The sequence below is a fragment of the Urocampus carinirostris genome, chromosome 14 (genome assembly GCF_059441175.1).
Source record: "Urocampus carinirostris isolate Australia breed hairy pipefish chromosome 14, RoL_Ucar_1.0, whole genome shotgun sequence".
NCBI classification, from domain to species: domain Eukaryota; kingdom Metazoa; phylum Chordata; class Actinopteri; order Syngnathiformes; family Syngnathidae; genus Urocampus; species Urocampus carinirostris.
Window position 1 is genome coordinate 29,008,649 of NC_142362.1, and position 24,980 is coordinate 29,033,628.

The 24,980-nt window shown below is 39.8% G+C and overlaps 2 protein-coding genes across 2 annotated transcripts in view; both read right to left on the minus strand.

Annotated features, from left to right (window-relative positions):
• LOC148353126 (follistatin-related protein 1-like) overlaps positions 1-9,976 on the minus strand; it is a 41,408-nt gene extending 31,432 nt beyond the window's left edge. Inside the window, exons 1-2 of the mRNA XM_088352264.1 lie at positions 9,829-9,976; positions 9,654-9,710 (exon numbers count right to left, since the gene is read on the minus strand). Coding sequence (XP_088208390.1) covers positions 9,654-9,710 — 57 coding nt within the window. The 5' untranslated portion in view covers positions 9,829-9,976. The remainder of the gene's footprint in view (positions 1-9,653; positions 9,711-9,828) is intronic.
• An 8,286-nt stretch (positions 9,977-18,262) lies between these two features.
• Positions 18,263-22,523, minus strand: LOC148353127 (gap junction alpha-8 protein-like). Its single transcript, XM_088352324.1, has one exon. It carries the CDS (start codon positions 22,518-22,520, stop codon positions 21,252-21,254), a length of 1,269 nt encoding a protein of 422 aa, XP_088208450.1. The 5' UTR covers positions 22,521-22,523; the 3' UTR covers positions 18,263-21,251.
• Positions 22,524-24,980: the final 2,457 nt, after the last annotated feature.

Below are 24,980 nucleotides of genomic sequence, written 5' to 3' on the forward strand. Positions count from 1 at the left end.
ATTTAGACACATGAAACGATTGTTGTTGAAGTTTTAAGATTAAAATGTTTAAAGTACCACTTTCAGGGACAGATTCGGAGTCACTTTCAAAGGATATGAATGCTGTAAAACAGTGGTTCTTAACCCTGTTAGAGACCCTACCAATTCCATATGCGCTTTCACCAAACCCTACATGATTGTATTAAATGTTGGGGTTTTTTTCAAATCCGAGATCTGCAACTACTTGACCCAAGATGTCTTTATTCCTTTATTCTCTCAATGATAGTCTCTTTTGAAAGAATTTGTGACTATTTACCTACACTGTTCCAAGTATCAGATTTGCTGTCTCCCTTTGCAAGTGTTACACAAATGACGTGTGGCGTGCCCTGCTATCATGTGTACACCTTTATATAACGCTGTTACGATCGGTTTATTATGGGTACAGATCCAAAAGCAAGCAGAGTGGCCTTATTATTGATCTGGCTCTCTTCACCTTGGATTAGCAATATTTATGTTCTTATATTCCTCATCTCAATGCAGCTTCTCAGAGTGTTCCTTTAGTTTTTCTGGTGCGAGGCTCGAGTTGCTCACAACCTGGCATTGCAAATAATGCAGATAGGACTCCTATCCGCTACGTGATACATGATAATCAAAATTGTACATATCGTTCGATAACTTTCTTTTTTTGCTCGACAAAGTATGGATTAAAACGGAAGAAAGTAATTATGATGACCTTCACACATTGAATCACAAAGTGTGTTTAATTACACGCAGCACTGTTTGGCCAAACAATGTCCCGTGATCATTTGCACCCAATGATGGCCAAGCAGAGCACGTCCTTGCATATAGACATTACGAGAAGGTGCATCTTGACTGACTCGCCCTAGGGTTCGATTGAACCCAGGTTTAGAACCACTGATATGAAATGACAATTAAACATTACAAATTGAGAAAATGGAATATAAGAGAAATGGGTAACTCAATTGGTTGAGCGGCTCTGCTAAGTAGTGAGGCTATTAAACTTGTCTTCAACACAATTGACCTTAGTTTATTTTCTGAGCCATGCATGTCCTTTACTCACTCTCCTACCAGATATTCAGCTGTGCTGTAAGTAATAATCTACAGTAAATAGCCTAAAATAAACTTGCTTTGTAAAATAAAGAACAATGTTCCCTAGCCACTTCACGATACAGCTAATGCAGATTTTTACACACACAAAAATGAAACAGTCAATAAATTCCATCACAGTCAGCAAACCTGACAGCTATTTTTGTCTTTTGTAAACCATAATGATAAGCCCCCAGCCCTGTTCCTAAAATAAAGCAAATTCACTTTCTATGCAAAGTCAATACTGAGGAGACTATACTTGAAGGACGTGTAACACAAACCCTCCTCGAGACACACTTTTCCAGAAACAGCCAAATCTTACCTCACCCTTCCATAATTGCAAGAGCATGACTCTGTCCTTATTCTGTTTAGTCCCCACCCAAGCTGCATGACTACATGTCAAACTGCAGTAATTAGAATGGGATGATAAAGACAGAGGACAAAGCGCCCATTTATCCCCTCCACCACATTCTTATGCGTTTTCCACCTGGGCAGATATTTTTAGCCCACCTTGGATGCAAAAGAACAGCCTATAGAGCGCCAACAAGGGAATCAAAATCTACTTGTGCATGTCCTCATTCTTCTCTTGCCTGCCAATGCCTGAGAGGATAGGGCTCGTGTGCTCCTTTGCTTTGACAACTGCAATTTTCATGATCCATTGCTGGCTTTTCTAGGTAAATAAACCATTCCATTCTGTCACCTGAAAAAACCTGGGATGATAAATGTGAATGTAGAAATACACGGAAGGTCCTGGTCCGCGTTGCATATTAACCTCCTATGATATGTGCCTTAGTATTTGACTGCATGCAACAAAAGAGTGTTATGTCTATTGTTAAAACACACATCTTGAGCAGTCTAGACATTTACATAAGTGGCACAACCTGAGAGCAGGTGTTAAATCAGGGGTCGGGAACATTTTTGACACAGAGAGCCATAAACGCAAAATATTTAGATTTTTTGGGGGGCTGGGAAATAGCCATACCGTATTTTTTTTGACAAAATTCCACAAAACCACGGAACCTGCTCTCCACACCATAGTTTATTCTTCAGCACATTTTATTTCCCTGTGTGACATTTGACGATTTCATAAAATCTATGAATGAATAATGATGCCAGAGCATGTGTCCCATATAAATACACTGCTTAAAATTTGTCTCCCTCACGCCGTTACTTAGGATTGTTAAGGCTCATTTGACTGTCATTTTTGTCATAAGTAATGGTTTAAAAGGTGCGAGCAAAGTTCTTTTGTAAAAATGTCACAAAATTCTGCAAACAATCATACTGACGTATTTCCCTTCCGCGCAGACGGCGCAGGGCAAGAGACAGGAGAGAGTGCTTGCGCTGTTTGCATAGCTCCATCCATCCCTATTGCTCAACCAATCAAATTGCTCTAGGTCTTTGTGAGAGCCTCTGGGTAGTTATGTGGCTTTTCATCATAAAGTGTCTCAATAATGAACATGTGTTGTTTAATTAGATTCCATATAAGAGATTCCTTGGCCATGTACTGCTAAAACAATGTTTTGGGTGTGCCACTTTGGCTGTAAACTGTAAACTGTAGTTTAAAATATGCCCTATATACTGTATACTGGACAGTACTGTCGACAAGCTCAGCCTTGATTCGGCTTTGTGTGCACTAAAAAGAGCTTCACCCACTCCAATTTTGGACGACAGGGAGAAAATCTGCATGCAATCAAATTTGTCTCTAAACCATACGTATTAATGAAAAGACCCACATATGGCTCGTGAACCATGGGTTTCTGGCCCCTGTGTTGGATTATACTTTGTGGACGATGTATGCAACAACACTTTTAGATCAATCACTGCAACACTTAAAATTCTACAATATGAAACAACAATTCTTGTATTTATCTACTCAGAACATGAAGGAAAATGCGTGAGTCTCATTTCCCTATTTTCCTTAATCTTCTGGGAAAATGACCCAAAGAAAAATAGTTTGCTTGGAAAAAACCCTCAAAGCATCTTAACAGTAAAACATGCTAATTGTCCCAGGCCCCATTATACTACTTTTTTTTTAATATAATTTGAGGTTGTATTCAGGTTTTGTATCATATTATTACCTTGTCTATAAATGGGAATTGATAAACTACTACTACTTACTAGCATGAACTACATGGCTTAAACCAGGGGTCGGCAACCAATGACATGCGTACCAGCAATGGCACGCGAGGGTACGGCAAAATAATACAAATAATAATGTTTTTTAAAAGCGCTTTTTAACCTGAAATTTAGACATTTTCAGTTGAGCGCAGTGTTTTCGGTCACGCCCCCCTTCTTCTGTTTTGTGTGTGAGTGCGTGTCTGCGCTGTACCTCGCAGAGGAGAGCTCCGTGTTTTAACGCAGCCAACGAAACACGCACGCGATAAATGAACGAATCATGACGTCTCCTTGAGCAAAAACATCTCCTTCTCTCCAGCCAGTGTGGACAGACGAATGAGGCTTTGTGCCAAAAATGACCGTGCTGTTTTCTGCATTATGCCTCGAGAGCGTTGTACCACGCACGGCAAGTGTTAAACGTCATTACGAGACGAAACATGAACATGAATTCAAGGCGGAGACATTAAAATGCGCAGCAAACAAACACAGACCCTGAAAACCTTTTGTCACTGCTAAAAACACAAGCTATCACATTTTTCACTCCATAGCAAAGCACAGAAGACCATTTACTGATGGCTAATATTTTTAAGAAGCGTGTGTGTGCATGTATGCGTGTGTGTGGACGGGTGCGCGCACGTGCCTTCTGCTTTGCTGCTGTTATTTCAAATTTTGATATCATTGATGAATGGGATGGTAGCTGTCCATAATACTTGTTTTTTGATTGTAGTTCATTGTTGATGAAGAATGGTTGATTCTGGTTAATTCTTGTGGCAAAAAGTTGAAGTCATGGATGGCTACAGGCCTTTCCACATTCCTTTTTTAGTTGATTGATGAACAAAAATAGTGGAAGATAAATTGGTCAGTTTTACCAGTGTTTTTCAACCAGTGTGCTGGGGCACACTAGTGTGCCGTGAGACCTTGTCTAGTGTGCCGCTGGAATTTGCCCAATTTTATCTTTCCCAAAAAATCAGGCCATTATTCAGTATTTTTGCAATCTTCAGACGAGGAACTGTAATAGTCATCCATATCAGTAGGTGGCAGTAGATTTTTATATACTTTTTATGTACTAATTAACTGCTCTTGAGGTAGCACAGTACATTTAATAACTTCATTTGTTAAACAAAGCGGTTTGAGATTGCACTGTAAAAAATAAAAACATAAAGCACATAATTCTTTTTTATTTTAAGTATTATTTTCTTCCTTTCATAAACTAATTATCTGCTTATGAGGTAGTATAGTGAAATATTTGACATAACTTCATTTTCAAACATTTTCGACCGACGGTGTGCTTCGGAACTTTTTTATAAATAAAAGTGTACCTTGGTTCTAAAAGGGTTGAAAAACACTGAGTTATACGATTAAAATGTATATCCATGTTGTATATTTGGACTGGTGTAAAATTACAGCTCTGTTGGATATTAAAAAAATGTTGTGCGAGTCATTGATCTTGGTATGGCACACTGATTTACAAGGACATTTGAAAGTGGCACTCCACACTAAAAAGGTTGCTGACCCCTGGCCTAAACTCAAAGTACGGGCATTCTTAAGAGTAAAACAAATACAAGCATGATGGAAATGTTAATAAATCTTTTGGTCCTCTATTCTGTGCTGGTAACTTTCTCAAAGAGAACCAAACAGTGTAAAAAGTTAGCGTACATCGTCAATGGCAGCAGAAGTCACAAAGTCCACTAAGAATGCAAAATGATGAGTTCACAAAAATGTGCGTATTGCATGTTCGGAGTGTAACTAAACACAGTACTGTACACCAAACGTAGCTCCAGTCCTCTGGCAAAATTAAGGTAGTCATTCTTCTTTTGTCCTTTTTAACCCTTGTTCAGACGGTATGCTAGCTCAAACCCTTTCCATTGCCAGACAACCAGCCATATATTGTCAGTGTAATTACCATTGGAGAACAGATGCCACCCCCGTTAAGTAGCTAACGGCTTCATTGGACAAACGTCGGCTGGAGAAAGCCATTCTTTGTAGATCACCAGCAGAAATCGAATAACGCATGCATGCGTACAATGGTTCATTCTTCAGGATAGGCAGAAAAAAAGTTCAGTAAGCAAAAAAAGGTCAACGGGGGAGGGAATACAAGCGTTTACCCCCCAAGAAGTTGTGGTTATAAATAATTTGCTTAGTGGTACCTTTATAACATCTGCCAAGGAGGTAATATTTTTGGTTGAATAACAAGGGCATCAGGAAATGGTGGTACACATTACAATTTTTTTTCATTTAGGGAACTTTGATTCCATAGCTGACGATGGATATCTTGTTTGCCTTCAATTGACAGCTGGCAGCCAATTTGTGATGTGCATTTCTGTCACCCACGCCTTTAACGTTCTTAATCCAGTTACATAAACAACTCCTCAATGTCATTGTGTGAGGTTGCAGTGAGGATCTCGTCCTCAAGCTTCCAATTCAAAATGCTCACGATCCGACCAGTAGTGCTGTGCTTACGTCAAGTTCTTATATTTCTTGTTTTCAGATAGCTGGATTTATATACAATACTACATCAAATACTTCTTTAGTCAATTTAAGATATGCATTTTTTTTTATCCGTGATGGAAATCACAAATCAGAAATATGCAGGAGTTTCAATGTAGATGACATTGTTGAAAACATAAACTTATGTTTTTTAAACAGTCTGCACATTATTCCATGGGTACTACAATCAATGCCCAACATATTCTTTTTTCCTTATTTGTCCGCTTTTTATTTGAACAGCTCTGCAATCCTATCCTTGCCATTGAAATAAGAGTATGATCTTCAGTTATTGTTTGACCTCTGTAGAGGTCTTGTTATTATTGCATGAACTCATGATCCATAGACAAATCCCGTATTCTTACACTGCTGTTGAAAAGCTCGTTGCACAACAAACAGAAACTCAAATTTCTGTCACTCCAGCTAATATTTGTACGTGAAGCACTTTTCAACAACTACTAAAAAGTGCAAATTGAATCTGATCATGGATACAGAAGTCGAATGACAAAATAATTTTCAACATTATGAGGGAATTTGGTAATTTGGTACCATTGCATTCAAATCTTAAGTGCAAGATCTGCTTTTTTTGTTAGTGAAGGCCCAGCTTCCTGACATTTAAGTCTTTTTGTATCTTTATTGTAATTACCTAACACAACTTCATCGAAACCAAAAGGAGTTTGCTTATCTTCAGTGACAGAGACTCTTGGTAAACAGGGAATAAACATAAAGCCAGCTGTTCAACGACTAGGCCCATGAAATGCCATCTGTGGGTCTGCTGACCAATTTCCTAAGCAACACACCACAGATGTCATTATTGTTCTACTACTTTGTTGAGTGTCATTGCATTACAACAAGACTTTTTTTTTTAATTAGCAGTGGGATACCTATATATTTCTCCTGAGCTAACTCAGACCACAAACAAATAAACAAACGCCATGACTAGTGACCACCCAAAACTCTCTTTGGACTATTATAGCAGCTGTCAGACAGCCCAGCATTCCTGGACTCAATGCATCCCTAACAGAAGTGCAAAGCGGAGGTGTTGGAGCAGTGCTGATTAAATGTACACAATGACCTCCCTTTTTTTCTTTTCACATTTGCTTGTCAATCATGTGATTCACTCTTTCCAGACCTGAGAGACTTTAGATAAGAATCTATCATACTTTTCTATCACGGATTTGAACAGAAATTGATTATTAGTTTCAAACTCAGTGAGCATTTTAGTGGTATTTTGGAAAGCCATGTCACTGTAATGATGATTACTAATATTGCAGCATTAAAAAGCTTAATGGATTCGATAGCTTTTAATGTTTAGGAATTGGTTTTCAGCCAGGTTGCGTGTTTATAAAAAACAATCTGGGACAGTGGGTGGACAGCATACTGGCATGCAGCATCACAATGTGGTATGCTAACTGCACGGCAGCAGACAGGAAGACCTTACAGAGAGTCATCAACACAGCCCAGAAAATCATCGGCTGCTTTCTGCCAGGTCTGGGAGACATCTTGCAACTACAGCAGAGCCAAGAACATTATTAAGGACTCTCCTCACTCTAGCCACAACTTCTTTGACCTGGCAGATGCCACCAGTCCCCTACAGGACAGTGTGCATTATCAAGCACCACCAGGTGTTAAAAAAAACGTAATTACTTGGAAAAGACGATTTAATTTACACGTGGAGCTGCTTTGGGACGTGCGAAGTCGGGGCAATACTGTGGCGTTAAGTAGTTTGGTCCAGTATATGGAGGACAGAGTTTTAACTACAGCTTATAGTCAAGGTGTCACACCAGAAGAACCAGTTTTGGCTATTTGTAGCAAAATAATCATTTATATGGAATCTCATTAAACAATGTATGTTCACTGTTGAGATACTTTATGATGAAAACCCATTGTACAAACTTTAAACAAACCAAAACGAAAGCAAGGAGCCCTGAGCAATTTGATTGGGTGAGCGGTAGGGATGGGCGGAGCTATGCATGCAGTGCATGCTCTGCCCTCTCTTGAACGCGCCCGTTGCACTGAAGGGGAAAAACATCTGTCAACTTTTGGTTTGCAGTATTTTGTGTCATTTTTACAAAATAACTCTGCTTGAACATTGTTTAGAAACCATTTCTTTATGAAAAAAAATGGTGGTCAAATTTAGCCTCAACAAACTCAAGTAACTGCGGAAGTGGTCAAGTTTAAAGTGGTACAGTATATTTGTAGTCTGGCATTATTAATTCAAAAGTTCATCAAAAGTCATATGCGCTGGAGAATCAGTTTTTGTCTTGAGAGCTGGTTTGGCGGTTTTTATTGAATTTTGTCTTGAAATATATGGTGTGGCTCTCTAAATGTTTTGCTTTTATGGGTCTTTGGTTGTAAAAGGTTCCCAAACCCTGATTTAAATGGAGAGTGAACATTATTGGACAACTAGATGTTGCTGTATCATGTCATGCAACCAAAAATGTATTTTAATAAGCACAAGGAAGAATACAAACTACAGAAAATCAAAATGAACAAACTGCATTATTCTCCTTCTGTTTTGCCTAGCCTTTTGCAAGGTTGTTGTTTTTTCAGGTAACCGTAGCAACAAGATGGCCGAAAATCCTTGCACTAATACACATTTCATAGTGCTCTGTTTAGTTATGAAATACACCTTTCCCCATGAGCACGACCTGTAGGGAGCGATGACGCTTCGTGGGTATATACAATACTAATGTCACCTGCCGTTAATCACGAGAGAGAAAGAAATACAAAAACAAAGCGAGGCCACCAAAGAGCCGTGTCGGCGTAACTTTTAACCTTTGCAGCCCTTTAAGACTATTTGTGATTAAGGGCTATACAAATAAATATGACTTTGACTTGACTTTAGCAAACAATGGTAAAAGCTACAAACATACAGTGGAACCTCTGTTTTCGAACGCCTCTCAGTTCGAACAAATCGGTTCTCGACCAAAAATTTAGAGAAATTCTTGCTTCGCTTTTCGTTCAGAAAATCGGAGTTCGAACGCCGGTACGCTAGGGTGCGATGCTGAGCGGCGTACGGGTGTAGATCCTGTAGATTGCCCCCTCCCCACGTGAAGAACTGTTAAGACGTGCGCGCGCACTTCTTTTCACTTTTGCTTTTAATATCGGTGAACGGAGTGTTTTAGCCCCTAATTATGCCTCCGAAGAAGGTCGGTGCAAGCAGCAAAGTTGCTACAGGTGAAAAAAGAAGGGTAGTGCGTACAACTATTGCATTTAAGAAAGAAATAACAGCAAAATATGAAGAAGGTGTGAAAGTTTCCGATCTTGCTATACATACAGCATGGCTTCTGCTGAGCACCACAAAGGTAATAAATCCTATTCATAATTATTTTCTTTATCCTTTAACCGCTCACCACTTTTTGTGGAGACCCGGGTGCTTAATGACGTATAAACGACCTGATTTTTTAATTTTTACACGTTCATGTTAGCGTGATCTTACGTACGGAAGATTACGCTAACGCGAACGTACGATTAGCCTGGGTTAGCTTCATGTTTACGTTCATGGTAAACATTCAGGGTGTTGGAACAGATTAAAACGATTTTACATTACTTTTAATGGGAAAAACGATTTTTGGTGATCGAACAAATCTGTTTTCGAACAGGGTTCTGGAAAGGATTATGGTCGAGAACCGAGGTTCCACTGTACTTATTTCTAATGAAAGGTTTTCTAAAAACCTTCAAAAAATAGTCAAAATGGTAAAACTTGGCTGAGAATAACAACTGGCATTAAATGAGATTTTTTTTAAATCTATACTGTAAATCTTTTAACAAATTGTTTTTTTTTTACCGATAGGAGTGGCTAATTATTTCCCACTGTCCTTTTAAGTCTTTTATTAAATGTTTATCCTGGTGTGGCACATCTTGTGTAGATGTCACTAATATACACTACGATGTGATCAATGACAATAAACACATTATTTCTATTCAATCGAAAAATCTCGATGTTTTTAACAATCCAAACTTACCTCTGCACGAGAGAAAGCCAGAGCGAGCAGAAGGAACACAGCAACACCGCGTAACATCTGGTCATGGGGCAGAAAAAAAGTGAGATGTGAACGGGCTTCCATTTTTCTTGTTAGCCTGATTTTAAAAAAGTAATATAAAACCGAGTTTGGACACGTGTATTCTTTATGTCCTTACCGCTTTACCCAAAACTTGCTAGGGTCCGGCAAAGGAGAGAGAAATGGAGCGAGGAGATGTTCGTCGGTCGTCAAACAAGCAATACGGCAGCTCGGGCGAAATTTGAGCGTCTTGGAGGAATTCGACCACGTCGTCCGGTCTTTCTCCTCCTCTCCCGGCTAAAGAGCCAATGGAAATGTCGGGGTATTTCCCCCTAACGGAGGAGGTGGAGGAGGAATACGAGGAGTACCACGAAGAGGAGGAGGTATTCCTCACAAACTGGTGTTCTGCCATATTTTCTTACTGGGTAAAATATTAATAAATAAGGTGTGTGCAAGCCAAGGAAAGTCAATGATTCTAAAGTTTAACTTATGTATGAACTAAGCTACTGTATATGTGAACTGGCCGTGTAAGATCTATTTTTATCCATTTGACATGTTCTTATTAAAAAGTTAGTAAAATAAGTATTTTACTCATTACCGATATGAACTGGCGTTGTATAGGAGGCAAAAAAGAGCCATTTTAGTGGCTTGTAAAATTTATTTCTTTGGAAAGATGCCGCCAGTGTTCTACCCTTCCTTGCGACTAGGTGAGATTGTTAAATATATGTTATTGAAGATACATTACCGTAAATTCCGGACTATATAGCGCACCTGATTATAAGCCGCACCCACCACATTTTAAGAGGAAAACCGATTTTGTACTTACACAAGCCGCACCTGTATGCAAGCCGCATATGCCCACATTAAAAAAATGTAACACAAACACAAAATTAACCCAAATCCGACTTTAAGTCCCGCGATTGAAACTGAATGTCCTTCATAAAATTACACAATCCAAAAATCACAGCAGGCAAAATGAACGGAAAATGATACCGGTACTTAAGGTTTGATGCAGAGCTGCAGAGTCCAGGTCCCGTTGAAAGTAATCCAAGGAAAAAAGTGTATATTTCCAAAGGTAAGGGTGGGAAAAATATATATCCACTATTGTCGCTGCGTCCACAAACACTCACCTTTACCGGTCCCCACTTCCCGTCACCCCGCGTTTGTTTCGCACCCTTCTTTTTTATTCGCCCTTGCAAAACATATCAGAATAAGTGTCTGAAAGGAATACATTACAAAAATATACAGTTGCAAATACATATTATACATGGTTACACATATTTACAAAGAAAGATGGTACACCGAGAGAGCTTTCTAAGCTTTAATAATAATAATATAACTTTCCTCCCAAACGGTGCCTGTGACAGGGCAGTTAATGGTAGCAACATGCTCGCAACACAGTAAACAGGTCTGTTAAAAAAACATACCGTACTTGTAAAAATCACGGTAAACCGTCCTCATCTTCCTCCTTAGAACTGAAGCCATCAAAGTTGTCTTCCTCAGTGTCGGAAAGAAACTTTGTCATATACCTGTAGACGTCGTCCCACGCTCCCTTATTCCAAAACACGCTAGCAACACGCTCGCTCCTTCTTTATCGGACTGCTCGATTGGTTTTAGCTTGAAAGCTGCGTCATGTGCCTTTCTTTTTGCATTTTGCATGATGAGGGTATGTTTACGCTAATTTAATTTATGCACAAGCCAAGAAGTTGCAGTCTTCCTCGGCGCATATATTCCACCGGTCTAAATCTTACCTTTTGTACTCAAGCGCTGCTGGCGGCTTTTAGAAAAATTACATAAATTGGCTGCATCACTGAATAAGCCGCAGGGTTGAACGTTTGGGGAAAAAGTAGCGGCTTATAGTCCGGAATTTACGGTATATGAAATACACGCGAATAATGAAAATATTATATGGCCCTTTTTGTACTAAGGCACACTTTGATTTATAAAAGAGTTCCGACGCACACCGTCTGTCGAAAATGTTTGAAAATGAAGTTATCAAATATTTCACTGTACCACCTCATACCTTGTTGGTGATAGGAATGAGTGGAGAGGTGTTGTAAAAGGATAGTGGGATGTTTGGGCACGTTCTAAGGGATGGGCAGGGTACCTGTATGACGCGGCAGGGGTAAACCAGTGAAAGCTGTCGGGCCCTGCTGTTGAACAAAAGAGTCTGTTGTGCCACCCTGACCCGAGTGACATTACCGCTTTCTTGTGTCCAGGTTTATCTGGAGGGACGAAAGCATGACCAATTTAGGTGTCAAGGTGCCTAACTTGTTTGGGTGTTTGGGCATTTGGGTTGGCCATGGTCCCGAAAAATTTGTGTGTTTTTTGCTATTTTTTTCCCTTTTATTTTCTTTGTTATTGTATGTGTTTGTCTTGCTGTCGGTCACCCCTCTTGAGGGATATGACCAAGGTAGATAGATAGATAGACAGATAGACTGCCTCATAAGCAGATAATTAGTATATAAAAAGAATAAATAATGCTTAAACCAAAAAGGAATGATGTTCTTTATTTATGTTGTTATTTTTCACAGTGCAATCTTAAACCGCTTTGTTAAACGAATTAAGTTATTAAATGTAGTTTGCTACCTCATGAGCAGATAATTAGTATATAAAAAGTATATAAAAATCTACTGCCACCTAGTGATATGGATGACTATTACAGTTCCTCGTCTGAAGAAAGCAAAAATATATTGAATAATGGCCTGATTTTTTGAAAAGATAAAATTGAGCAGATTCCAGCGGCACACGAGACAAGGTCTCACGGCACACTAGTGTGCCCCGGCACACTGGTTGAAACACACTGGTCTAATCAGCCTCCGGTAGGAAAATTCACCCAAGGAGGAAAAATGGCAGAACACCAGTCCCGCATCCATTTTTTTTGGCCATCTTGTTTAAAATCCACATACCCATTGAAAATAATGTATTGTTTCATTGCCCAACACTATCTGACTTTTGTCTCTTTCAGTGTACAAACCAATCCAATCTGAGACATTTTTCCTGTATTTTGAGCTATCTTAGCTATCAGTGGTTCTCAACTTGTCTGACTTGAGGGCCCACCGTCCCATCCTAATTGCAAGCCGCCACCAAAATTAAGTAAAACATTGACCATTTCTCAAATTTATTGAAAGAAAAGGATTGTGCAAATTAAACCAGATACAGTGGAATATATTTGCGTTTTACCTCATTTTTTTTGCCATTTTGACCCATTTTTAAAGGCCTACAGTCAAGTCCTGAGTCAAGTCAAGTCATGTTTTTTTGTATAGCCCTTAATTACCAAGAGTCTCAAAGGGCTTCACAGACCACAGATTATTGCAAACCACAGACTATTCTGACACCATCCCCTGATCTAAACCCTAAATGAGGGCAAATACACAGTTATTGTCAACATAACATACAGGTTATTCACATGCTATAGAATAGAAGTGTGTTTTAACTTTAGATCTAAACATTTCCACGAAGGTTGCAGATCAAATCTCGGGGGGAAGAGCATTCCACAGCACCGGGGCCCGAATGGAGAAGGCTCTCAAACCTACAGTTCTCTTCTTGGCTCTTGGGATCACTCGTGGACCAGCATTTTCAGAGCGAAGACTCTGGACCGGAACATAGGGGGAAATTAAATCTGAAAGATATGTGGGAGCAAGTCCATCCATGATTTTGTATACTACCAAGAGAACTTTACAATCACATCTTAACCTAACAGTGAGCCAATGCAGGTTAGCTAAAATCGGGGTAATGTGATCAAACTTTCTTGTGCTCTAAAGGCATAGGACCTATCAAAAAAAAGCTTGAAACATCCTCATTCATTAGGAAAAAAAACATTGGTTTTTAGTGTTCACAAGTTTTACAACAGTTGAACACAGCTAAGTTTCTTGAAAATACTTGTTTCCGAAGAAAACCTGAGAAAAAAAAGCTTTTTGTGAAAGGATGCATTTCAAGCTTCACTTTCACTCAGGGGCTTTTTTTGCATTTGGTATACCTCAAATATCTAAACAACGTTTTCAACTATGCAGTGAACGGGCATAAGATTAAATCAAACTACTTAACTGTGTTTACTGAAGCTGAGGAAATACTTTACAATATTGTTTTTAACATGGAACCTGACTGGATGTCACCTCGTTTGTACCTTTGGTAACATCTAGCAGTGGGAAGAAGTATTTAGTTTGTATTTATTAAAATAATCATATTTTTTCATAGTAATAAGCTACAGACTTTTTTTTCCGACATACTCAGAAATTCACGGCAAGTCGGATGCAGTCCATGGGCTGCTTTGCTTGACATGGCTAGAGTATTCAATAAATGAACAAATTTGCTACTTTTACTTACTGATTAGTATATTTCTACATGCTGGTGCAAGTAGTGACAATGATATACAGTAGGAATCAATTTTGCAGCAGTAATAGTAGTTTTTTTTAACAGAATTAATATTTTTCAGGGAGACACGGTAGCTGAGTGGTTAGTGGGTCCGCGGCACAGTTCTGAGTTTGCATGTTCTCCCCGTGCTTGTGTGAGTTTCCTCCGGGCACTCCGATTTCCTTCCACATTCCAAAAACATGCATGTCAGGTTAATTGACCGGACCAAATTGTCCCTTGGTGTGAATGAGCGAGTGAATTGTCTGTCTCTGTGTGCCCTGCGACTGGCTGGCAACCAGTTCAGAGTGTCCACTGCCCACTGCCCAAAGACAATTTAGATGGACTCCAGGACCTCCACAACCCTACTAAGGATAAGCGTTGCAGATAATGGATAATATTTTTCAGTGAGTTTTCAAACGTACTTAAAGGGACTGTGTTTATTATTAGGCGCTCCTCTATTATTCTCTATTATAAAGAAAAGGAAATAATTATTTTAATAGCAAAAAATACATGATCTATCGTATGAACGTGCCCTATTCAAAATTACTCACAGATTGAGAAATGTGCATTAATTTTACATATCATGAGCCCCAAAAAGAGGGAGCTGACATCATTGTCCCCCATCTTGCTGTTACGAGTACCCAAAAACCAAGCTTTGAAAAGGCTGGGCAAAAAAAACTCACTTTCAGTCTACATAGTTTTTATTCTTCCGTGTTCTTTTTAACATTCTTTCTTGGTTGCACTACACAATACAGCAACATCCAATGTTCAAACAATTCACACTATCCCTTTAAAAGCATTCAGAGTGACTCATATTGGCTATGGAATGAGCGGACCCACTGCCACAAACATCTGCTTCAATAGCAATGTAAAGTTGGCGAGCTAGCTTTGTCAGCTTACCTGTGAAAATATGCAGTGAAAAAGGCCAGAGTTAAAGAAGGGTAAAAAGGGAAAGCAAAAAACTCTTACATGCCATTTCAAAGCGTTCATTGTCACCCATTAGTTTACCTATGCTATGATCCGACAGTAAGCTGGAAATTCAAGCCTAAATTCAACTATTGTTCCGTTGCCTCTAAGAAATACATTTGTCACCAAATAAAGTGTTTGACTGCTAATTAGATGATTGAGTATTAAATTTTCAAAAAGAAAAGGGCTGTGGTTACAATTTAGAACACAATCGTACATAGAGCAGCTTTAAGAAAAAAATCCAATATCTAGAATAGGCGTGTCGACCATACGGCCCATGTGTGAGTATGTCAAAAAAGAAGCGGCTCTCTAAGCAATGTTTTATCAAAAGTTATGATTTTTTTAATAAATGCAAATAAGGAATAAGGAAAAAAGCAGGATTAAAATAAGAAATAGAGGAAAAATGCTTGAAAAAAGAGAAAAGCTTGCACAAAACAAACAAAAAAAGGAAAAAGCAAAAACTGAAAAAGAAGAAAAAGCAGATCCTCTCACATTAGAAACTCACAAATGCTTACCATGTCATTAGGCTGGCATATAAAGTTCCTGCTGATCCTTTCCTGTACTCAGGTTGCATGTGAACGGAGCGTCTCTGCTTTAAAATCTGTGAAAACTAGGCTAAGAAGCTTACTGATACAGGAACTTATGGAGGCCTTCATGATGATGTTCACTGAAAAGGAAATACTCATGTCTAAAGACACTGACATTGTCATCAACAAAGTTGCAGAGACCAGTGTTTTGCGTAGGGAGGATTTTGACGTTTTAAGTAGCCTACTTAAAATGGGTATAAAACTTCCTGGCTGAAAAAGGGGCCCACTCCGGCCCTGTATAGATTAATATTTGACCTTATATTATAATAACCCAAATGTATTATTTCTGCTGTGCAAGCTGTAGCCAGAAGACAAGCACCATATGTGTTGCCTTGACTGCCCTGCTGAACATCCATCCATCCATTATCTGCACCACTTATCCTCAGTAGGGTCACGGGAGCCCATCCCAGCTAGCTTCGGGCTGAGGGCAGGGGACACCCTGAACTGGTTGCCAGCCAGTCGCAGGGCACACAGAGACAGACAATTCACTCGCTCATTCACACCTAGGAACAATTTGGTCCGGCCAATTAACCTGACATGCATGTTTTTGGAATGTGGGAGGAAACCAGAGTGCCCGGAGAAAACCCATGCAAGCACGGGGAGAATATGCAAACTCCACACAGGAGGTTCGATCTCATTACCTCAGAATTGCATTTTTGCTTTTATTATATAAGTGATAAACAGATGTCATGTCTCTTTGCAACTGCCTTAAGGGCCACTTTTATTTGTTTTTATTATCCCGTTTTTTCCCCCCTTCTACGCACATTTGATGTTCATAAATATCCTTGGAAGGCTAAAAATGTCATTGTGTAGCGAACATCGTACTGAGTCATGCAAAACAAATGGACTTTTTCAAGCAAGCTCGAGGAAAACATGCAAACAATACCCCAAAAGGCTGCAAGGGAGATTCTGTAAGATATATTCAGACATTCTGCCAGGCTGCCTAGTATGTGCATTGTTTAGGTTCTCATGGGTAAATTGTGGGAAGCATAATTCAGAGTTGGTACAGGTGCTTGAAATCCTTGAATATGCTTGAATTTTAAAGTTGTGTTTCCAAGGATTGAAATGTTCTTTAACTTTGGCTGAGTTGCTTGCAAATGCTTTAAATTGTTGCCATGTTTCTCAACAAGTCTGCTTAAGAATGACGCCAACACTGCTCTCTGGTGGCTTCACTTTGCAATTGCATTTTTTTTTCCATCGTGATTAACTGCAGCTGGCATTAATTTGTTTGGCATTGTCGTATAGAGCATCATCACCTCCTACGCATCGGGCCCAAGAAGCTTAAGGAAGCGTTTCCTAGTGGTAAATTGTAATGGGAAGAACTGTAACTGAAAATGTAAGGTACATATTGTCGTCATTTTTAACCCAACACCTTTATTGGGAGAGATATGTCCCAAAACATTTAGACACGTATTGTTTAGATCCACAAATATATTTGCGATTTACTCAAAATTTGAAAAACGTATATCTTAATGAATGAACATGCAAGATAAAAAAAATCTCATAATTATGTAAATTGCAAATATATATCAAAGGCTCTGCAAAATACATGATACAAACCGGATTTCTTCTTTTAGTGGTAATGGAGAAATTGGAATATTGGCTTTGAAAGTTATCAAAAAGTTCTTAAATTTGGCCATGAAAAAGGTGTACAAACCCTGCTGAATATATCCAATGTTGTCAAGCTACCTGGGCGAACTCTAGAGATTGACAATTCACCATTGGGTCCCACAAATGTTATACATGGCCATCTCTTTAATCTTCATGATTATTATCTTCACAAAATAAGTATATTCTTGTTGTCTATGATACTGCTTTTGCAAATATTCAGTAAAATGTCTAATAAGATCCATCTTTGCCTGTCCTCATTAGGTTTATGGGCGAGATGAAAATTGACCAAGTTGAATTTGGACGCAATACAAAGTGCATCATATTTGCTGCCCATCAACCACACAATTCTAATGATAAGGTCAGTGCAAAAAAAATTGTCACTTTAAAAGGGGTATGAGCAGACTAACGCAATGCTCTTGTTACTTTACAGTTACTTTATTTAACTACTGTGTGATACAAAACTGCCTCACAGACAGTAAAAAAGCAACATCTAATTAAAATTATTTTATTGACTAGGGGTCATAAAAAGCTGCTTTTATTGCTTCCACACTTTTCTCTGCGTTAAGCATGTTAAAGTTTCAATATACTGGAGGACACAGGCAATTTGAGCATGTGTATTGTACATCCAATGTTCATCCAAATATTCAAATATTGACTCGCAGAGACCTCTGCTGGTAGCAGTAGCAACTTACACAATGAGGCAGCGGAAATGAGTATTGTAGAATATAGTCCACGTTTAATTGTGTCTACCGGTCTAAGTGATAACTTAATATTGTTAAAATTAAGTTGAATTACTAATAGAACTGTAGGATGTACATCAAAGTCTTATGGTGTTTGTTGACTCTTAAGTACAAAGCAACACTTAATGTTCACATGACTTTATTTTGTTTAAAAAGATACTGCCACTACACAACCATAATAAGTGAAGACTACAAGTTAGTAAAAATGATTTATATATAAATAAATATATATATTAATCATGTCTTCTTAAAAACATCACAATTAAGATAACAGACTAAATAAAAATACACAGTTTTACAACAGCAATCACAGCACTTTATGGGTGTAAACAAGGACATCTTGACAATTTTTAAAAAATATTTTTTGGTTTGTTTTTTCGACAGCTCACAAAAAGGGTCAAAGCTGCCAGTTATACCCTGCTAGATGTGTGTGTGTGTGTGCGTGTGTGCGTGCGTGTGAGCAACCATACATTGTTTTTATCTACAATCCATTTCGATTTTGCATGCAAAAATCTAAATTAGAAATTTCTTTGGGTTCCATCATGTTGCTGTATCAAAAAGAAAAAATATATTAATTTAAGTTCACATACTTCCGAAAAATACACAAGGGATAAAAAGAATTTTACAAGTACAATTTCAAGGCTTGATTTGCTGTTTGCATCGTAATACTAGCTGGCGAATGACATATTTTTGCTTCTCAAATAGCCTTTTTGCAGGAGCATCGCTATTTTGTGACATTGTTTCATCAAATGTGTAGGTAGTCTAGACAATGATGTATCTAAAACAGCACAGTATTTACAATATGAGACGTGACGTTAAAATTATATATTTACACCTTTCTTTGAAACTTGTGTCAAAAATGTCTATTGTTGTTTTCTCCTTTGGCAATACAAAATTAACTATTAATCTTGTCCTCACAAATGAGTTGAAGGATGCTTGTTTTCATTGATGGAACCAGCTTCTTTTATTGTCCCATCTCCCAACAATACTTTGTGCTGATGGGGCAAGATCTTTATCACCCGTGTGCCTGTTTGTACAGCGCAAAAAGAGATAGGATTTGGCCTGAGGTGGCTCTATAGTTCATTTACTAATGGTGCAAAATGAGCCTGACTCTTCCAAATTCGCATCATGGCCTACGCAAAAATTATCGCATGAATCTAGACATGACATGAACAAGACATTCAAACATGTGGTCTTTCAAATGTTTCCCCTTATAACTTGCTATATGAACACAAGATGCTTGCACTTGAGAGGATTCTTGTGGAAAGTGGTACGCCGTTGAAGTGTAAGAAAGAAAAGACTTGCAAAGTGTAGGAACATCTGGATGTGCAAAATAGTGCTCTCCTCTCGACCCCGAAAATGTGACTTGCCGGCGACAAAGAGCTGCGCACATTGTATAAAAATGTAAAAGTAGGCACTTGTCTGTGTGGCATGACCTCACAATATGGCACTTGTAGATGGGATATTGAATACAGCAAAGTTACTGATTGGCAGACACACAAGTATACTAAACACTCTTAAATGATGTGAAAACTTCAGTTAAAAACAGATGTTTCTAAAAAAAGAAACGTAACATAAGGATTCATTTGTCAAGTAAAAACATGCCTGCCTTGAAATTTTGCAATATCAAGAACAGACAATTGGCTTCACATTTGGCATGGACAATTTTGTTGCTATCGTCTCAATTTGTAGGTTTAAAATGTTTCATATATCAGTGCATTCAATGGCTGCTTCTTTTAGTTTGTACAAGGTTAGAGGCTAGGGTTTGCATCAAATAGTAAAACATTTCTTAAAATGCCGATATGGGATTTCTTTGTTTCTTCGTTATTATCATCATCAGCATTGAAATTTCCCATGATTAAATGTAACACATCAAAAATCTGGCTGACAAATGGGTTTAATTCAAGGACTTTGACTAGCCTCCCCAGAAGTGTGTAAATGTGCATGTTTATGCTACCAAAAGAGGTTTTTGGGGGCAGTAGTCAGTATTGGAAGTATCGCGTCACAAATGAACACATTCCTGGAACACAATTACTTGATAACATTTTGTAACTCCACTGTCTTTACAACATGGTGCGTTACTTCGCTACTAATTAGTAAAAAAACAAGTCTTACAATGTCTATTGTGCTTCAGCGTGTTCTCCTTTGCTCAGGATTCAACATATAACCTTCTTTCTGCTAGCTACTCCACACTGAATGCAACAATTAAACAAGGCCGTGATGATTATACTGTATCTACCTACAAAATACAACTGAAAATAGTTAAGGTGGCGCCGTCCCAAGCATGAAAACACGTAATTTATCCCGACTAATATTCTTTATACCGTATATACTCGCATCCAAGCCGAATTTACAACTTTAAAATGAAATACTGAAGTTAGGAGGTCAGTTTATATGCGCATATTTGATTGTGTATTACCAGTACAGAATGGTAGCCACCGCATAGGGAAGGGGCGTGTCTTATAGAGGGATAACAAAATCAATAGGGCAAACCTGAGCACAGAATTTCCAGTGAAAGAGTGCTGAATTATGGTCTTTCTATTTGTAAAATTATTTTTGCATTAAACCAGGCCTGGAGAAAAAAAAAACGTCCTGGACATTACCCAGAAATGGAGAAAGAAATATGCGAGTGGTTTGAAGACAAACGACAAAATGGATATGGAGTGTCTCGGCTAATTGTTTGTTTCCAAGCTCTCGAGATTGGACAAGTAAAGTAAACCTCCACAGGTTTGTGTACACCAGGGGTCTCCAACATGGTGCCTCTGGGCATTAGGGTTCGACCTAACGACAGCTGAGGTGCCCGCGGACTGGTTCTGAAAATAGCACACTAGTGCTGGGTTTTTGTGTTTTTTTTAGATATTTTTTAAAGATGTTTACTCTGGTTTAATTAACTCTACTTCCTATAACAAACCTAATAACATATAGCATAATAACAACATGGTAATAACATGATAAGTTCTTATTTTAGAAATGCATATCAAACTGGGTGCTCTTTGCGCTAATTAGTAACAAAGAAGTATCTCTCAGCTTGAAAAATGTTGGAAACATTTGGCATACATGTTTTCTTCTATTTCCTATATTGTGAGGCATTTTTAAGCAGTTTTAGGAGTTTGGCATCAACGTGAGTATATACGGTAACTGGTATTTTCAGAGTAACTCCCTAGCTTTGGGTGTCAGTAATCTGGGGGGTAACGCTCTTACTTTTTAAATGAAGTAACTTGTAACTGTAACTAATGACTTTTTTTTTCAATAACACGCCATTCAATAACTGGCAGTGGTACATGCATGTTCTCGCCTTCACATGTTCATACGGTGAGGTCATCCGACCTGGCCTTACTACTTGCTTGGCTCAGCCGGCTGAGAGGTCTACTGTCCTCTATCGTATCCAACAGCTTCTTTCCTGCCTGGGCCAGCGCTCTTTCTTCCTCCCTGGTGGCTGATTCTCCCTCCTCCTCTACCTCGTTAGCAGCCCTCAGATCTCCACCCTCAACCCCCACTGGTGGCACTTCTCTGTTAATATCCACCTGCTGCAGTGCCACCTCTCCAGTCTCTGTGGTCTGGGCATAGGAAGGCAGACTCTCGTCATATACTTTGGGGATGTCCCGCATTGGCAGCTCCTCCTCAGGCTTCTCCTCCAGCCCGTGGAAGGGTGGGGCACCTCTGCCAGCCTCCATGCCCACGTCAGCCAGTGGGTAGAGGTGTGTTATAGGGGGAACTTTCTCCTCATCCAGTCGCCTGTAACCTTTGGCCCTCTGCAACGAGGAAACCGGCAAAGGGGGCAAGCTTTTTCCTTGTGGCAAATTGCCCGAGCCTTCGCCCTGCATTGGGGCAGGGGATGGCTTGCGAAAAACAAAGCGGATCTTTTTGAGGCCCAGGTGGCTGATCTCCACAAAGTTGAGAAAGAGCGAGACGCAAGCCACGGCCAACATGAAGATAATGAAGACCGTTTTCTCTGTGGGCCGAGACACAAAACAGTCTACAGTATTAGGGCAGGGCCAGCGACTGCATTTGTACAGCGGCAGAATGCGGAAGCCGTACAAGAAGTACTGTCCCACTACGAAGCCCACTTCAAAAAGTGTCTTGAAAATAATATGGCAGATGTAGGTCCTTAATAAGGTGCCCTCTAGTCGGAACTTCTTGCTTCCTTTTGTGCTGGTTTCCTTGGTGGTTCGAACACTCCCCTGGTCAGGCGCCAGCGGAAGTCTTTCCTCGCTCAGCTCCTGTTGACGGCTAAGTTCCGCTTCCTCACGTTCTTTTCGCTTCTCTTCCATGTGCACGTGGTGCACGGCATGCCCCACGTACACCAGGGACGGTGTGGACACAAAAATAATCTGTAGGACCCACAGACGGATGTGGGAAATGGGGAAGGCCTCGTCATAGCACACATTCTCACAGCCAGGTTGCTGCGTGTTGCACACATAGTCGGACTGCTCGTCGCCCCACACAAACTCTGCTGCCGTGCCCAGAATGAGGATGCGGAAGATGAAGAGAACCGTGAGCCACACCCTGCCGATGACCGTAGAATGCTCGTTGACTTCCTCTAAAATATTTCCCAGAAAGCTCCAGTCACCCATGATCGGTAGCACTGCAGATTGAAGGTTGGGGTAGGCAGACACACGAAAGGTGCAGAAAGGCAAGGAAGGTGGGGTAGCCAGAAAAGTGGGCAGGGGTAAGGGGGTGAAAGTGCAGGGGGCACACATGAAATGTCAAATGTAAGAAAACATATAAAGGTTGGACTGGGAACAACAATTGAAATATCCATAAATCGAAAGATGGTAGAGCGGATTTCAAGTGTACTGCACTGAGCTTTTATCTACCAGTATCACTTTGGTACTGAAATTTAATCCAAAATCTGAGTCAAATAAATCTTTCACCGGCATTGTAGATTTGTAAATTATTTTTACAGCACAAAATCTGATTACAAACATCAATGCGCTATAGATGTAAATCACCCCAAAAAATCTATAAAACAAGATTTAATCTTGAAATTTGAATTAGCGTACTTTATTTACGTACAATGGTGCCTCATATACAATATATATACATTTTAAATGTCATAAAACGGGCAACTTGCCACAGCTGCGGCTCCCTCGAAGTTGAGTCCTGTCCCGTTCTCTTGGAGCCCAGTGGGGAAATGTGAACTTTTTTCTGCCCTCTTTCCCACCTAAAGCCCTGTCCTTGTCGCCCCAATGAGCAGATGTGAATGAATCGGCTCTGATGGTTGGTTTTGAGTTTGCTGCGATGTTTAAGCTTGGAGCCAGACGGCCTTTATTTGCCTGGGCGACGTGTGGTGACGCAGAGAGACAATAGGATCAACACAGCCCAAGCTGGGATGTATGGGGAGTAGGCCTCAGGCTGCCATGGCAGCATAGACGCCGGACCAGTGGGCCACCGGGTCCATCGCAGGAGAGAGGTCCCAACCAATATGCCAAAATATCCTGTGTGTAATTGCTGATCCATTGGCAGTTTGGCCATGCCGAAAGTTAGGGGAGTCATGTAGGGACAAAAGGAGGTTGGGTTTCTTGAGGAACTAGCAGAAAGGAGCATCACTACCATTTTTATTCCGGTATCACTCGCATTTTTTAACCTAAAAAAATAACTCACAAGTTTGGGTACACATCATACCCGAGGTTTTATAGTAGTACACTACCATATCTGTGCGATGATTGATCAGTCAAAAAACAACAATTTCCTCGCACATTCCAAAAACATGCATGTCAGGTTAATTGGCCTGTTCAAATTGTCCCTAAATGTGAATGAGCGAGCGAATTGTCTGTCCCTGTGTGCCCCGAGACTGACAGGCAACCAGGTCAGGGTGTCCCCTGCCCACTGCCCGGAGATAGCTGGGATGGGCTCCAGCACCCCCGCGACCCTACTGGGGATAAGCGGTGCGGATAATGGATGGATGGATGGATAGTATGGAGTGTATTATTAAAAGAACACCAAGACTCCGTATGAATATTATCACATAAAGACTAAATTGAGACCACTTAAAGTAAAAAACTTGGACTACATTATGGGGATGAAAACCAAATACAATAAATTGATTAAAGACTAACACTCTGTGGAAAAATGGGGAGCCCAAGACCATGTCAGGATTATAAGGAATGCCAACAATGAACATGTCTTGAAGTGAACCAAACTATGAGAAAGACCATGTTAATATACCAACTTTCGGGTTCACTCTGTTGAGTTTGAAACTTCTCCCTGTGCCTGTTTGTGTTTTCTCTGGGATCTCCTTTGTCATTTCAAATACAGGCATGCGAGTTGATTGGTAAGTTGAACTTTTTCTTATGGTTTTAATAAAAGTGATTATGGATTGTCTTCGTCTCTTTGTCCTTTGTCTAGCAACTGGTTCAGGGTGTCCCCCTGCCCACCACCCCATGTCAGCTGGCATGGGCTCAAAGATCCCTAACCAAGACCCCTCATGAGAATGAGCCGGTGGAAAACGATGAATGAATGAATCAATATAAGGCTCTGAGGAGAGGGGATTTACCCTGACCAAAACAACACAAGACCAGACTGAGACTGAACACTTGACAGTCTGTCCAGAACAAGACTAAAAGATGAAAATATTGAACAGTAAGACCAAGAGCAATTTTCATATTTAGTTAAAAAGCTTTTGGCAGTTAAGTTTATTTTATTTTACTTTTACAGCCGACCAGAATAAATGTGCTCAGAGGCTTTATCCAGCTCACACATGTTTCCCCTCTTTTCTTTACACAGTGAAGGTAGATTAACATAATTGACTATATATGAATGAATTTCTTCTCAAGACTGGGAGGGGATTTGAACATTTTCCGTCATGGAAAGTCACTGTGACCCATTATAAAAGACAAATGATGCTACATTCCAGTGTTCATCCGGCAGAAGTGCATCCAGTAGAACCCTACTCGAGAATAAAAGCAGTGAAATAGATTTGCGCCATGGAGTCTGCAGGCCCTCTCGTTTGTGTTCGTGTGCATGTGTATCATCATATCTGCTGGAATGTCAGGAATGTCCACCATTGCTGAAACGTTCCTGTTTGGTCGCTG

What these genes read in the sequence shown, in the direction of transcription:
- LOC148353127 (XM_088352324.1), bottom strand. Translation starts at nt 22,520, where the DNA reads ATGGGTGACTGGAGCTTTCTGGGAAATATTTTAGAGGAAGTCAACGAG.